Below are 15,615 nucleotides of genomic sequence, written 5' to 3'. Positions count from 1 at the left end.
ACACTGACCGAGTGTGGGGGTTGTTGGGCCCCCTGCTAAGGGTCTCACGAGGCCAAAATCAAGGTGTCAGCAGCATCATGTTCCTTTTGGGGGCTCTGAAGAAGAATCCACTTCCGAGCTCATTCAGGTTGTTTGCAGAACTCAGTTCCTCACGGTTGTGGGCCTGAGGGTCCCTTTCCTCACTGGCTGTAGGCCAAGAGCCTCTCTCAGCTACTTGCATGCTGCCCACTCCATCTTCAAACCAGCAGCGGCCAGTCCAGTTCCTCTCCTGCTGTGAATCTCTCCCACTTCTGCTCCATCTCTTCTGCCTCTGGCTGGAGAGAGTTCTCTGCTTTTAAGGGCTCATGTAATTATACTGGGCCTGCCTGGATACTCTCCCACCTTCAGGTCACTGATTTAGTAGCCTTAGTCCCATCTGCAAAGTACCTCTTGCCACATAAGGTAACATCCTGACAGGTTCTCGGTAACAAGCTGCTCTCCTTGACCCAACTGTAGTCAGGCTCCTGGAAGCCCTCTTCTCAACCAGGCCTCTACCTTGGCCCCTGTCCTTGTGAGGCCTGCATTGCCCAGTTTTAGCAAGAATCTTGTTAAGCCAGTTTGGAGAGAGTCCCTCATCCTTGATATCTGATGACGCTGGCAAGAATCCTTAGGTCAGTTTAGCAAGATTCCTCCACCCTTGATGTTCCCTCTCAGTGATCTTCCATCCACCAGCCCCCAACCCTGCTCCTTGGCTGAAAATCCCCACTTGCTCTTGTATTCAGAGTTGAGCCCCATCTGCCTCCACTATTGTGAGTCCTCACACTTATGATAGTCCTGAAAAGTCTTCCTTACCATTTTACCAAGTGTCAGAATAATTTTTTCTTTAACACCCGGATTAGGGGGTGGATATCTTTGGCGGGGGAAGGATTCTCCCTACCACAGGGATCATTGTCTCTACTTTAAAGACTTAGAAACAGGCTCAGTGAGGTGAAGTAATTTTCCCAAGGACACACAGCTAGTGACGACTACAGGATTCAAATTTAGGCCTGATTCCCCAGCCCATGTTCACACACACGCGCACACCAAGCCTGACACAGCCTGATGTCCCTGACCACATTCTGGGGTTGGGGGACAGTGGCTCCTCTCTGGGCCCCACTTCATCTCTCTTCTCAGCACTAGCTTTTGTATCTGCTCTGCTTTGGAAATCCCCTGTTATAAATCCAGGAATCCCATACTCACTCTTCATATATGTGCCAAAGCCTCCTTTTTGGAAATGTGCAGTCCCCATCCCACCACCACACACACACACACACACACACACACATACACACTGCTTACAGGGGCAACAGCTTCCTTCTATCTCTAACGACCAAAAGCTAAAAGTGAGATGCACTTCAAGTGAGTAGATGTGTTAGATATATTACACGTATCCTGTGTTATGCAAATTGGAGTTTAAGCATCCAATTTTAATGCAAAACAACTTCTGAAAAAAAAAGGCTAAAAGCCACATTTCCCTAAAGCCTGTTCCTATGCTGTACTGCAGATGTAATTATCAAAACTATTCAGCTCATCTCAGAAACACTTTGCTGGAACGATGGCCCCAGGGTCAGGCTGGGTGAGTGCCTGTGCGTGGGGCGGGCTTTCAGGCTGCCGCTGAAGCTGCTGCCAAGGCAGGAAAGCGGGATGGGCAGGGCCAGCGGGCCACTGAGGATGGTCATGGTCATGGTGGCCCTGGCCAGAGCCTTTTCCAACATCTCACAGATTTTTGTGCTGTGAAATAAAGCCAGTGCAACACAGGCAAACACGTCTAGAACACACAGAGATCCCATTTCATGGAAAGGAAAGGTACCTCTACCTGCCATTGTCCCTTTTCTCCGTTTAACGCAATAAGATCTAATTTAAGGGGAGCCTCATAGATTGGAGATATATTGCCCTTCCCACCCTGACTCCCCTTCCCAGGCAGTTTCTGGCTTTTGAACACACAGTTAGGAGCAGTTTCCACTGTTCCAGGCCTTGAGGTCAAGAAGTCGGATGAAGGTTCTTGCCCTGCTCCAGGTTTAGTAGGTGGAGGGCAGCAGGCGTGGAAGAATAAACACAAATACATAAGAGGGCTCTGTGTCAAGGTGGAGAGGAGAGCCAGGTGCTGAGGGGCACAGAGCAAGGGGGTGGGTGGGCAGAAGACAGTCAGGGAAGGTGTCCCAGGCCCCGTAGAGGTGGCCCCAGAGCTGTGGTGGAATCAGTGCTTGGTGGAGAATGGAGGCCAGGTCATTGTGGAGGGTCCGCAAGTCCGGGCAGTGCAGGAGGTTCTGTCACTGCCTCTGCACTGAAGGCTGGAGAGGCGGACAAGGCCAAGGAGCGACCCAGCTGAGGAGCGTGGGCCTCGTCCTTAGGACAAGAAGCAGCCACTGGTAGGAGAGTGGGAGAGATCTGCATTTCAGAGAGGGTGCTGTGGCAGGAGTGGGGGATGAGGGCTTTGACAGGAGCAGAATAGAGGTGGAGGACCTTTCAGGAGAGTCCTGGGTGGAAAGAGGCAGATGGATGGGAACCATGCTGAGGGAGTGGCTCTCCAGGACTTGGTGAGTTGGGGTGTTGGGGCGGCGGGGGGGGGCCCCTCCTGCTACCCCTGGAGAAGGAATTCCTTCACTCTGACATGCAGCTGCCTTCACCCCTCAGCACCACCGCTCCTCCACAGCTGAAGCATCCCTCTCCAGCCCTATCAACCCCCTGATCACCAGCCCATCCAGCACTGACTCTTCCAAATTCCCACCTTCACGTTCTCAGGTGCCTCGCTATCCTCACTTGCAGAATTGAAGCTGTCCACGTGATATAGCCACCATTGAAAAAGCACTGAATTTTCTGGCATATGAAATGCCAAGAAAAAAAAATCAGAAATGGCTTTCAAAGTGCTGGGAGCTGGCCATAACACGATGGAATGTTGGGACGGGTGAAAACAAAGTGTTCCCTGTGATAGCTGTCTGCAGCATTTTGTTGGTTTAAAATTTTGTGATGGATTGTAAAATGTCTCTCCCACACCTCCCCAGAAGCCCCTGCCTACTTCCCTAAGCCAAGTAGATGAGACGGCCACTTGATTTGAGTGGATGTATGTCAACATTGCAATAAAGAGAAGGTTCTGGTAGGTTGGACCAAAATGTGCTATCATTAAAAATAATTTGCTGCCTCAATCCAAATGTCACTGCCACATGGAGGAAGGACCACATCTACTCTGTGAGGTTCAAGAGGACAGAACACGTCCTGACAGACAGAAGCTGGAGGGAGATGGGCTTCAATTTAGAAGAATTTTCTAACTATTCAACACAAAAATTCTCAATGACAGAATGTGCTGAACTGTAAGCAGCAAATGCATCATCATAAGAAGCATTTGAGCAGCAATTGGATGGCTGCTGTCTATCAAATATGCTGCAGAAAGGATTCATTTGGGGGCTGGGAGGAAAGGCTAGAGCACATCACTAAGGATCCTGAGAAGTACTGTGCTCATCAGGACATCTGCTGGCTGCCCAGAAAGAGAGAAATCTCATCCCCATTGAGAAGGCCAAGGGTCTACCTGGCTCCAGGTTCTCTCAGGCTGATGCAGGCAGATCCAACATCAAACCCACCCCAAATAACCCCATCGCGTTCCAGGATTGGGTTCCGAGAAGGGCACTTGGTTTGGTTTATGGTTGTTGGGCTTTTCTGCTGTGTCTGATCCAGCCCCCAAATGGCAGGAGACAGACTTTTCTGATGGATTCCTCCATGCTGCCCAGTTTGGGAGAACAGATGCTATGGGTCAGGCCAGCAGCCATAAATTTCCAGGAAATAACTCTTAGTGACTGAGGAAGAAAGCCATAAAATACTCCGGAGGGAGGGACAGGAGAAAACAATGGCAGAGGACAATGCACAGGATTACTGCTAAGTGCCAGGACGAGCCCCATGGATCATTCTCCTGGCTTGCGCCACTGCTCCAGAAGCCTGTGCCAAACACGCTCCCCAGTGCCCAGAGAGCCAAGGGGCCCCAACTCTCTGGGATTCTTCTTTTCCTGCGGTTTATTTAACAAAGAGTTACTGAAGCCTCCTTCATGGCAGGCACTATACTAAGCACCAGAGGGACAGCTGTGAACAAAATGGACCCAAATCCCTGTCTTGTGCAGCTTAACTTCTAGTCATCCCTTAGGTCTCACCTGCTAAAGGAAGGAACGGAAACTAACATTATTGTGCCCATATGCTGCCAGGATTTTTACAGACTTGCCTCACTGAGTTTTCACAACAACACCAAGAGGCACCCCTGCCTCAAACTTTTAATACCCAAGGAAGCTGGAGGGTCACTCAGCATCATCAGCTCAATGGAATGGGTTTCTGACTGCTCTTTCTCCCACAGCCGCAAACCACAGCCCTGCACCACTGTGGCCAGACCTAGCCATCTGTTTCCACAGTTTTGGAACCTGTAACCCAGCCTCTTCATCCCCAAGCCTTTCTCTGCACTAAGAGACAGGGCAAGACACCCCCAGGGTTTCTGTAGCAGTCGCCCCAGATCTTCCCCATTCACCTAGTGCTGAGCGCTATAGGCATAGAGCAGTCAACAGATGTTCTCCAGATGTCCACGGCGTTGCTGTCAATCCTGCTCCTCATTCTCCTTATCCTCATTCTCTTTCTACCTCCAAATTTCCAAGTTCAGTGCTCCTAGCTCAAGTCTCTTCTGGCCCTCACACTTGGGGTTCCTCCTTAGTCTTCCTGGCTTCTGCGTCTCAACTGTCCCCTAACAGTCTGCCTGGGCATGCTTCATTTGTCCTCAGCATCCATGTGGTCCATGGAGAAATCCCTTGTTACCTCTGCTCTCTCAGCAACCACTCCTCTGGTGCCCCACCCAGCCTTCCCTCAGAGGAGTGACTTACTCCTCATCTCCCCAGGCCTCATCCCAGGCGCATGCAGTCCAAGGACCCAGAGATCCCCCCCTCAGCCCCAGGACGCAGAGACAGTAACTCACCAAAGTTCTCCCCACCCCAGATGTCCATGTCCATGTCATATTTCCCCAGGTAATCGAACCAGGATTTGTTCATCACGAAGAGCCCTCCAGCTATGACTGGAGTCCTGTGCATTTGGAAGGAAAAGAGGATCAGTTAGGGCAGGAAGACCACTGTCACATTCTTTTTCCCTGGAAATTCAGAACTCAAGGCCATTTTCTTCCCATTTCTGCTCCTCTTCAGAAGGGCCAATACATTTTCTACTTTCCATTTATCTTGCAGAGAAGCTAAGTCACTCATCAGCACATCTCCTGTGGGGGCTGGGACTCTCTCAGAACCCCAGCTGTCCTGAGAGCCTGGGGAGCCTCCACTGGCCTCTCCCACAGGCCCTGCTCAGTGTAGCTCCCTTGGGAGCTCCACTCTTGGGAGTGGGGATGGTGGGCACTGAGTAGGCAGAGAAGGGCTGACAAGCACGTGTTAACAGTACATCCATTTCTTGAAGCTGGGCTCTCTCTCGCTCTTTTCCCCTCTGTAATGGATTTAGTTTTGTCCCCCTAAAAAATGTATTGGGGTCCTAACCCCAGTACCTCAGAATGTGACCTTATTTGGAGAGAGGTAATCAAGAGGTAATCAAGTTAAAATGAGGTCATTAGGGTGGACCCCAATCCAATATGACTAATCTTCATATAAAAAGGGGACATTTAGCCACAGAGGTAGACATGCATAGAGAGAAGAGCCATCTGCAAGCCAAGAGGAGAGGTCTGGCATAGCCCTCAGAAGGAACCAATCCTGCCAACACCTTGATTTGGACTTCCAGCCTCCAGAGCTGTGAGACAATATGTCTCTGTTGTTTAAGCCACTCAGTCTGTGGTACTTTGTTACAGCAGCCCTAGCAAACCAATATACCCTCATCTTCATTTTCTTTTCTTGGGGTCCCATCCAACCTCCCCCACCTTCAACTGCTGAGAGAAGCCGCTTGGAAAGAAAAGGGGTTACAGAGGAAGGCAGGCAAGGGTAGCAGAGTGCAACCAAATAACACGGTAAGTATAGGGATGTGAGTCTGTAAGAACCAATGGCTGGGGTAGGTGGGCAAGCCCTAAGGGCCCTGGCCCCTCATTCAGTGGGCCCAGAGGGTGAACGGAGTTTTCTCCTATGTCAAACAGTTAGTTGACGGGGAGCAGGTCAGAAGCCTTGGTCTCCTGCTGCCATGACACCCTGCTGTTCCCCAAGAACTAGCCTAATCTTGGGAAACTCTTGTTCTCTGATGAGCAGAGAAGAGAACCTGCCCTGAGAACCCCACCCCTGGGACAGAGAAGGGAAAAACCCAGAGGCAGCTGCACCACCACTACCTTTATCGTCAACTTGGCCCACTGCTTTGAGGTGTCTAGGCAGGCAGATGCTCTTCCCATACCATACTCACATCAGGTGCTGCCATTGGTGAGTGACCGAGGAGCTGCATGGTGCTAGGTATGGTAAGAAGGTTTTACTCTCCCTTTAGAAATAAAGGGAATTATCGAGAGTGCCATCTGGCTCCAGTCTCCCTCTTGGCATCACTCTAGATCACGAAGGCTAGAGGAAGGCGGAGGGGCTAGCAGGTAGATGAAACAGAGGTCCCACGGTAGAGATTTCTCAATCCCTACACCTCTTTCTGGAGCATCACCATTCAGCTCATCATAGCCCTTCGGTTCTCAATTTGAGGTAAGTGATTTCAAACATTTATATGTGGCAGGCCCCAGTGATGCAGAGATGCCCTTGAAGAGTTCAGGGAATCCCTAAGGTACTGGCTGGAGAAATCCCAGTTCAGTGACCTCTGTACCTCTTCAAGCACTTCCTATCCTCCTGACACCCGACCTGAGGCAGATATGATTTAGCTTGGAGATTCCCAACAAATCTGGGACGTGCTTACCATCCAATCTTAGGCAGGAACATCGAGGCCACACACTCTTGATGCTGAGACAAGAGGCTCCCCCACTAGGTGGACCCCTATGCTCTATTCTATGCTGAGCCCTCAGATAGGCCCCAAACCCCAGGCAGCCATCTTTCTACCATGTGCTGTGAGTCACAATGCGGAGTGGAAGAGAGAATGCAGATCGGGACAAAGCCATCTACAGAACTGCGAAAGCAACGCAGAGTTGATGCCACCATCATGTTCTTGCACAGAATAGAACAGAGTTGTTTGTTAACAAGTAGCAGTGGCCATGCCTTGATAGCAGCCTCCCCTTACAGCAATGGCTGACTCAACTTTCCTGGGCTCAATCCTGACATCCAAGAGCCAGGGGCTCTGCTCCTGCCCCTAAGGGACCATCTTTCCCTTGTCAGAGGCTCAAAATGGACCATGTGGGACCCTCCAATGTTTAGCAGGAAGCATAAGTACATCACGGCATCCGTGTGGGTGGAATACACTGGGCAAAATCCTCAGCACTGGCCTCTACCAGGCCCCCATCCCCTTAGCAGAAGTCTCCATGCAGACAGAAACCTCCTAAAATAAGGGCAAAAATAGAGCTGGCCTGGCAAAGCATTCTCTTGGTCTCTCCCCAATCTTTTGAGCATCTAATGTGGGATGACTCCTTATACCATGTGACAGTAGGAAGGATCAAACGGAGTCTGTCCATGCCACCCCTGCCCTGACTTACCTGATGGGTTCAGCAGGGTCCAGGCGCTGAGCCTTCTGCTCTGGGGAGAGCTGCTCCCATTGAAAGTGGAGGCTCCAGTCAAACCCTGGAACACAGCACCCACTCGGTTGATTTAGTCTCTCAGATCTATCTGCAGAGCTTGCTCATTCTGTCCCTTTGCTAGAAGTTCAAGAATGTGCCTAGTTTCCCAGGGAAGCTGGTCCCAGGGATAATGGGTCTCACTAGGTTGATCAGCAACAGGGCTGCAGACTTTACCTTTCCTTCTCTTTCTCTACCTCCTACTGCCTCTCTGGGCCTTCTCTCCCAGGTGAGTTAGAGAATAAAGGGCAGAGGATAAACCGTGAGATCAGACAGACCCCAAGAGGAGGGCCCAAGGAGGAAAAGATAGACAGTTATGGGATGTGTACCTTGGCCAGGAGCCTCGGGAAGGTGTAAGCAGGAGGTTTGTGAGGGGCTGAATCACCTCTAATCAGTCTTGGGGTGCGGACAGCACCAGCCCTGGGCAGAGAGCTGTGGTGGGCCTTGAGGAGAGTGTGGTGCCTACTGCTGAGGTACCAGAACAATCCAGGCCCCACAGAGCCAGGCGTCCCTGCTTTCCTCACATTCTCAGGTCCTGGAGTGAGTTCTGTGTTGAGCCAGAGCTGTGGGGGCTGGGAAGGTCCTGCCCACTCCCTGGGCCCTTCCATTCACAGTCTAAGTGATAAGGGTCACTCTGGAGCCACTGACACTGCAGGATGCAGGACTGGACGTTCCAGACAAACCACCAAGAGACTTTTCCTCACTTTCCGCCTTGAAAGCAATGACAAGGAGAAAAAGAAATTCCTTACTGGGGAGAAGGCGTTAGCCCCACTCACCCCCTCTGAGCTCTGTGGCCGACTCGATGTAGTTGAAGTTGTCCAGGTTGATGATATCAATCACAGGGCACACCACGCGCGTGTAATCCTGTAAAACAACAGACCCTGTGCTCAGTGTTCAGAGTCGAGGAGCCAGGCCGGGAATCAGGGGGCTTGGCAGAGTCTCGCCCTTCTAGTGCCAGAGACTGGTTTTGTGGCCTTGGCCAAGCACGTTCATCTCTGGATCTCAAATTTCTCATCTATAAACTGAGGGCACTGGATGCTGTGACCTCTCTAGTTCTGATGCCTAAAATACTAAGAGCCTTTCTCTGACCCCTGGGGGCCTTCTCAGCCTCAGTGGCCATCTAAGCATCGTGGAGACAAAGTGGAGGCTGGCTGGAGAGCACTGCACCCCAAAAGGTGAAATTAAGAAGAAAGGGGCTCTAGACGTCCTTCACCATCAGTGGGCTCTCAGGATACAGTCAGCCGGAAGGTGACCTCAAGCCTGTCCACCCAAGAAGCAAAGCCACACACCCACAGAGGGGACCTCTTGGAATTTCCAAATACTTTCATTCTGTGCTTGTGGTTCATAGGCAAGTTGATTAATAGCATCTCCAGAGATTCCTCACTTCAGTTGCCACCTGTGTACACACAAATCAGGGCCTCCAGCCCTGCCCTCCTTCCTCCCTGCCAGACTTGGATCCAGGATGCGATTGGCCACCTCCATGTGGATTTCACCCAGCCTTTTGGTGGCGGCTTCATCAGCGTCTTCCCAAACACGCTCCTTCCCCTCGGTCCCCTATTTCTGTGAACAGAACCATTGCATTTCCCCCTTCCTCCCAAGCCCTAAATTAAGAAGCTTCACCTCTGTCCATCACCCGGATCAATGCTGCCGATTCTAACTCTGAAACCACTCTTCTGAATGAATCCTGCCCTCCTTTCCCCCTCACACCTGGAGTACTGCAATGGACCCCTAGTCTTTCCCACCCCACCTCACCTTTTCCCTTTCATCCTACAGGCAGCTGACAAAGTTGTCTTTCTGAGACACAAATCTCACTCTGCAGCTCAACAGCTAAAAACTTGAATTGCCTGGAAGATAAGGTTCAAACTCCTTAGCCTGCCATCCAAGACCATAAAAAATAGGTCTGCATCCACTTTCTAGCCTCATTGCTTGCGACTTCCCCCAGGCCACCCTGTCTACAGGCATCAAAGTCCAGGGAACATTTTCAAAATCTGCAAGACAAATTCACCAGTTCTTGGGGCCCATCAAGGCATTGCATATATTTTAAAAATGTTCCCTAATTCTGAGTGAACACCCCTGTACCTGGCATGCCCTGGTGGGCAGTATAAACAAGCTGTGAACATGGAGACTGGATAGCCAAATGGGAATCAAGCAGGCTGGGAGAGCCAACAGGTCTGGGCAAACCAGGCAGGACCACTTTTCCAATCCTCTGCACCTACTACTCCTGGACAGCACAGGCAGGAACCCCCACCTCTCCTTACAGCCATTTAATTTCCTGGTTCAATTTCTCTCCCAAATGAGGCTGTCTTCTTATTTTAAGCTCAGATTCACAGAGTGCCTGCTTTTATGTTCACAGACTTAATTTGGCCCTCAGCCTCCACGTGTGACTCATCCTGACAGTGACAAGGTGCCTTGGAAGCCAACTGGACCACGTGGAAAGAAATGCTCATTTTCAATGCATTGCTTCTACCTCTGGGATGTGCACAGATGTTTCCTTCACAGTCAACACAGCACTTGCCCAGCTGTCACAGTTCGCTGGGGCTCCTCTTCGCCATTGTCATCGTGTGTCTCTGTGTGTCTACACACTGCGCACATATATACAGTCCTCTACGTCAATACTTACCCATGGACACATCCCAAAGACATTCTTGTGACTTGACTTCTGAAATGTTCTCAGAAGTCCAGAGATGGACCTTCTGATAAAGTCCTCATTTTGCCTTTGCTTGCTGAGTTTCGGGGCCTCTGTAGCTTCACTAAGTCCTTATGCAGACCCTTGTGCAGTAAAGGATTAACCTTGCCCAAAGATATGTTTGGCCCTTGCCCAGCTTCTGGGAGGTAACTTCTAAGCCCTCAGAATGTCCTGCCTATAGGAGTGTCTCTGTTTACCTGGGAGCCTTGGGCTATACCAGAGAGTCTATGCTAACAATGTGATTTACAGCGAGGGCCCTGGGCCATGTGGTTCCAACTCAACTTGACCTCTGGAAGGGCGTGGAGACCATGGGGGTGATCAGCCATGTCTATATGACTGACCCCCCACAAAAACTCTGGACACCAAAGCTTGGGAGGCTTCCCTGTGTTGTGATACTCTACATGTGTTGCTATACATCCTTTCTGGGAGAAGTAAGTGCTGTCTGTACACCACGGGGAGAAGACAACTGGACACTCGTGCCTGGAACTCTCTCTATTTACCTTTTCCCATTGCTGGTTTTGATTTGTGTCCTTTTGCTGTAATAAACAGTAACTATGTGTGTGACAGCTTTGCTAAATTCCGAGTCCTTCAAGTGAATTATTGAACCTGAGGGTGGCCTTTGGGACCCCCCAAAACTGCAATCCTAGGTTTTAAAAAACTTTCCTTAATATGAAAACCAAAATGCAAGATAAATTGCTGGTTGCCTACCTCAGCCACAGGCTTCCTCAGAAGCCACCATGGGCTCTGTCTCCAGGGTTGCAACAGGCTTTGGTGTACCCTCCCTATAAGTTCTGAGGGTTTCCTGTCACAACTCAGTTGTGGTATCTGCTTGAAGTCATGGAGACCAGACAGGTAGTGAGGGGTGTTTGGGGCTAAGTGCTGGATGGACCCATGACCTTGAAAAGGGGCTGCAGGAGACTTTATAAATGGCTCATTAAAGCCAGGACACAAACCTCTCTGAGTGACCCTGGGGGTCAGTATTTGCTCCACTTCTGTATCCCTCAGTCCCAGTCCAGAGCCTGGGGGGCAGCAGGTGTTCAATGGGCGTTGGCTAAGAGAGGGCGTCTATTAACTTCCTCTGAGGACACTGTGTCAATAGCTGGCAGCAAAGCAAGTGGGTCAACTACAGCTGAGAAAGATGGCCTCTCCTCCTATAGGCTTGAGGATAGAAGGACTTGCCAGCCATAAAGACACCCAGACCCATCACAGGTCCTCACCTGTGTGCCCCAGGAGGCTGTATCTTTCAGGCTAGGTCCACAGGTAGGCTCCAGGAGGCAGCTAGTGGAATCCCTGGCAGATCCAGGACTATACCTCTTCTCCCCTCCCCTACACAAATCCAGGTCCGAGCCCCGCCCCTCCACTGAGAGCCAACGGCTGTCAATCACCTCTGCATTCACACCTCTCCTTTCTCTACCCATTCAAATAATTAAAACCACATGTGAATGGGCAATCAAAAAGTTCCTAGAGAGGATCATTCACTTATTTCCTCAACCAGCATTCCTGAGCACCTACTCTGGGTTAGGAATTGTGGTGGTACCAAGATGAATAAGACCTCACAGTCTAAGGAGGGAGGTGGACAGGCAGTAGAGGATGACACTAGGCTCCCTAAGCAAGGTTAGAGGGAGGGGTGGGGGAGCAGGAGGGGGTCCTCGGGGAGGAGATGCTATGACAGGAGACCTGGTTCTAGTTCTGGGTCTACCATCCAGTGCACGTGACCTTAAGTAAATCAACACACACTGAGGAATTCTGTTTCTTCATCTGTAAAGTGAAGACAAATTATGATTTGCGAAACTGTCCTGCCTTTCTAACAGGCCTTTTGGAAGAAACAAAGCATGTGAGAGGGCTTTGAAGCATATGTTAGCCATGGTTTGTATCAATTTACCAAATGCTACAGCAATTCCAATTTCTTAAAATCTTTTTCCCTACTAAAGAAATATGTAGATAAAGAGGAGGAAAAAAGAAGCCTCTGCTAAAAGAATAAAAACCAACTTGGGGCTTGTTTCAAGTATCATCATGTAATTGAAGGGAAGGGAAATGGAGGAGATTTTCCATGTGGAAAACACCAGCTGAGAACAGTTTCTGCCGGCTCAAGCCCAGCCTCTTTCTTATCTCTTTCTATTTTTGAAAATCCCAAACTCCAATTACAGCTTAAGATTTCCACTTCCACTTACGATTAAATCACATTTTACTGTGAGAGAAGACACACATAACGACACGAGGTAACACAGGCTGACACGTGCCCACACTCCCTGTCCCGAAGGGGATGTCTATGTCTCAGCGTAACCAACCTTTATCAAGGGTCAGGGTCTGGTGAAAACCTCTGTAGCCCACGGAAGCTGCTGCAGCCCCCTGAGATGCAGAGTGCGACCACAGTTGGGGGTCTGTCTGACTCATCTTCTGATATAAAAGCTTTAAGTCAGACTGCGGTGGGGCCCTGGAGCTCAGCCTGGGAGGTTGAGCTCTATCTTGGGGCCCAATGACTCCCCTAGGAGGAGTGCTGGACCGCAGGCAGCACTCACATGCAGGGAGGAGGAGAAGGCGGCTCCCTGGACCTGGCCTGAGGCTGGCCAGAGAGGTGGAAACAGCATTTTTCAGAGATGGCTTCGGGGATGGAAAGGGCCTGGCAGGTTCCTTAAGGCTGCCCAAGGAAAGCAAAGCCCCCCTAACACATCCTGCAGGGACACACCAGCCTGGGCGAGCCGATAGGTCAAACACTGAATTACCACAGGACCCAGCAATTCCACTCTTTGGTCTATACCCCAAAGAACTGAAAGCAGGCACTCAAATGAAAACCTGTACACCAATGTGAGCGGCAGCACGTTATTCCTAAGAGTAAAAGAGTGGAAACAATCCAACTGTCCACCAGCAGATGAATGGATAACAAAACGTGGTATAGACTGTGATGTTGATGTTGTGATATAAGAAGAAATATGTATTTGGCTTTTGTTCCTGGTTCATGGCACAGAGCTTCTAAAACGCTTGTAATTTCCTGAATGATTGGGGTGAGAAGAGTGTCTTTTGTTATTCATAATAAGCCTCTTTCACTATACCTGAGTTTATGCTAATGAGGCGGCTCTTGGGGGATGGGGCTGGTACTGGAGGAACCAACCCTGTGATTGGAGGTTTGGAACTGTCAGCTCCAATGCTTACCCCCTCCCCTCCCCCTCCCCATTCTCCCCCCACTCCCAGAGAGAGGAGAGGGACGGGAGATTGAGTTCAGTCACCAATGGCCAATGATTTAATCAATCATGCCTACTCCAAGTGATGAAGGCTCCATAAAAACCCTACACCATGGGGTTTGGGGAGCTTCCAGGTTGGCGAACTAAGTGGGGTGTGGATTTGGCTTACGGCCCATTCCAACTCTCCCTCGAAACTGCCCAAAACAGGTGCTCAATAAATGTCAGTTACTTTAGGGGCAGGAAGTGAGCCTGCCTTCCTCCTATTCCAACCTTATCGCCTCCGCAAGCACTGCATCTCGTTTCTTATTATTATCATTTCCGAACACTGAGCACCATACTCTATGACCACAAGGAGGTGACTGGTGTCCCCACTGGGTTTTAACTATACCTAGAAAAGGAAACTGCGGGGCCAAAGGGACAATTCTTGCCAGGAATGATCCTAGCTGGCCATGCAGTCCAGAAAAGCTTCCTGGACTAGGGGAGATGTGGACGAGGCCCTGAAGAGAACAGGGTTGTGCAGAGGAGGGGAAAGGCATCGGGGACAAGAAAAGCTTAGTCAGAGGTGGAGCAGTGGGAGTGTTGGCACGTTCAGGAAGAAGGAGCAGCCCAGCTTCGTCAGAGCGTTAGACTGGGGAGGCGGTGTGCTGTGGCCACAGGCCCTCCCCTCTCTCTGCGGCTGGGGAGCACCTAGGGAGGGGAGGATTTGGAAGGGCCCCAGGGCCAGGCAAAGCCCCTCAACTGAATAGTCTGTTCATAACCTACTATTTCTCAATCCAGACCTCTTCGCTGGGATTATGTCAAAAAGCAGGCAGACGGGATTTTCCTAAACAGCACTAAATGTAGGAGCCCTCCCCATCTCAGGGAAAGTGGTCATGAGATGGGTTCAACATCGAGGCCCACGTGTAAGAATGCTGTCAATCCACCGAGGTTCCCTCATTGGAATGAACAAAGTTGGTAAGGATTTCCTAGTCCTCTGAGCTCTTCACACACCTCAAGTCTTTCATCCTTTTAACACCATCATTTTGCAGGTAGGAGGGGAGTAGCTACCTCGAAGAGTGAGAAGGAAATAACCACAGCACAGGGAAGATGCTGTTGAGGAAACATTGAGGTTCCAGTGCTGATGGTACCAGCTAGGGAATATCAGCCCAAGTTACATAATCCCTTCCAGATGGTATCCTCATCTGCGAAATGGGTATGTGAAAAATACCCGGCCTTGTACTTCACAGAGCAGCTGCAGGAGTCAGTAACTCAGGGAGAAGGTGAACTGCACGGATGCTCATCACCGACCCTGTGTCTACAACATGCAGTGCCTCCTGTAGATCAGGACGGGGTGGATGGACTTCTGGGAGTACAAAATCAAGATGGGAAAAATTTAAATTTTTTTTTCACTTTCAAGAGGAGTAACTGAGACATGGAGAGAAGAAGCAGACAGACTTCCAGAGTAACTTAAAGGCAGACAGAGGCAAGGAATTCAGGTCTCTTAGGATCCAGCCCACCTGCCTTAGCCTTTGGGTGAGGGTGACATGTGGGTAGAGGTAAGACAGAGGTGTCAGGAATTAGGTGATGAGGCCTGGCTAATTCCACTGCCTTTTCACAACGACACTCATCAGGGATCCCTTTCTGGAACCTTCTAAAGTCTGGGAGAAATTGGTCTGGGCAGTTCTCCTGCCAGGAAGCTGCGTGTGTCATGTATCAGGTGCCTGCAGCACCCCCTGCAGGCCTGCTGTGGGTGACGGTATGGTACAGACAACGGGTCTGGGCCTTGCTCCACCACTGCCTGCTGTCTACCTCAGTCTCTTCATCTATAAAATGGGGACAGCAGTCTGTCCTGCCCACCTCCCAGAGGCACTTGGGGGCACAGGTGAGGTAATGAGCTTAGGAATCCTAGAGAAATTGGGGGGCAAGGAAGCCAGCCCTGCTCCTCAGTTGGCCTCACTCACCTCTTTGACTCTGTGCAGCAGGGGCTGGAGCCAGTCCCTGTTCACCTCACAGTGGCTGTCCATGAAAGTCAGAATGGCACCCTCGGCAAAATCAGCACCCCGAATCCGGGACCGGACCAGACCTGCAGTAGGGATAAATGGCCCAGTGGGTGCCCCTGTCACTCC

At 50.5% G+C, this 15,615-nt stretch overlaps 1 protein-coding gene across 1 annotated transcript in view; it reads right to left on the bottom strand.

Annotated features, from left to right (window-relative positions):
- The window catches only part of GALNT14 (polypeptide N-acetylgalactosaminyltransferase 14), a 206,260-nt gene that overhangs the window by 24,380 nt on the left and 166,265 nt on the right, over positions 1-15,615 (bottom strand). The window contains exons 6-9 of the mRNA XM_023619292.2: positions 15,451-15,572; positions 8,422-8,509; positions 7,568-7,652; positions 4,958-5,061 (exon numbers count right to left, since the gene is read on the bottom strand). Coding sequence (XP_023475060.1) covers positions 4,958-5,061; positions 7,568-7,652; positions 8,422-8,509; positions 15,451-15,572 — 399 coding nt within the window. The remainder of the gene's footprint in view (positions 1-4,957; positions 5,062-7,567; positions 7,653-8,421; positions 8,510-15,450; positions 15,573-15,615) is intronic.

The sequence above is a fragment of the Equus caballus genome, chromosome 15 (genome assembly GCF_041296265.1).
Source record: "Equus caballus isolate H_3958 breed thoroughbred chromosome 15, TB-T2T, whole genome shotgun sequence".
Lineage (NCBI taxonomy): Eukaryota > Metazoa > Chordata > Mammalia > Perissodactyla > Equidae > Equus > Equus caballus.
This window is presented reverse-complemented; position numbering and strand designations above follow the sequence as displayed.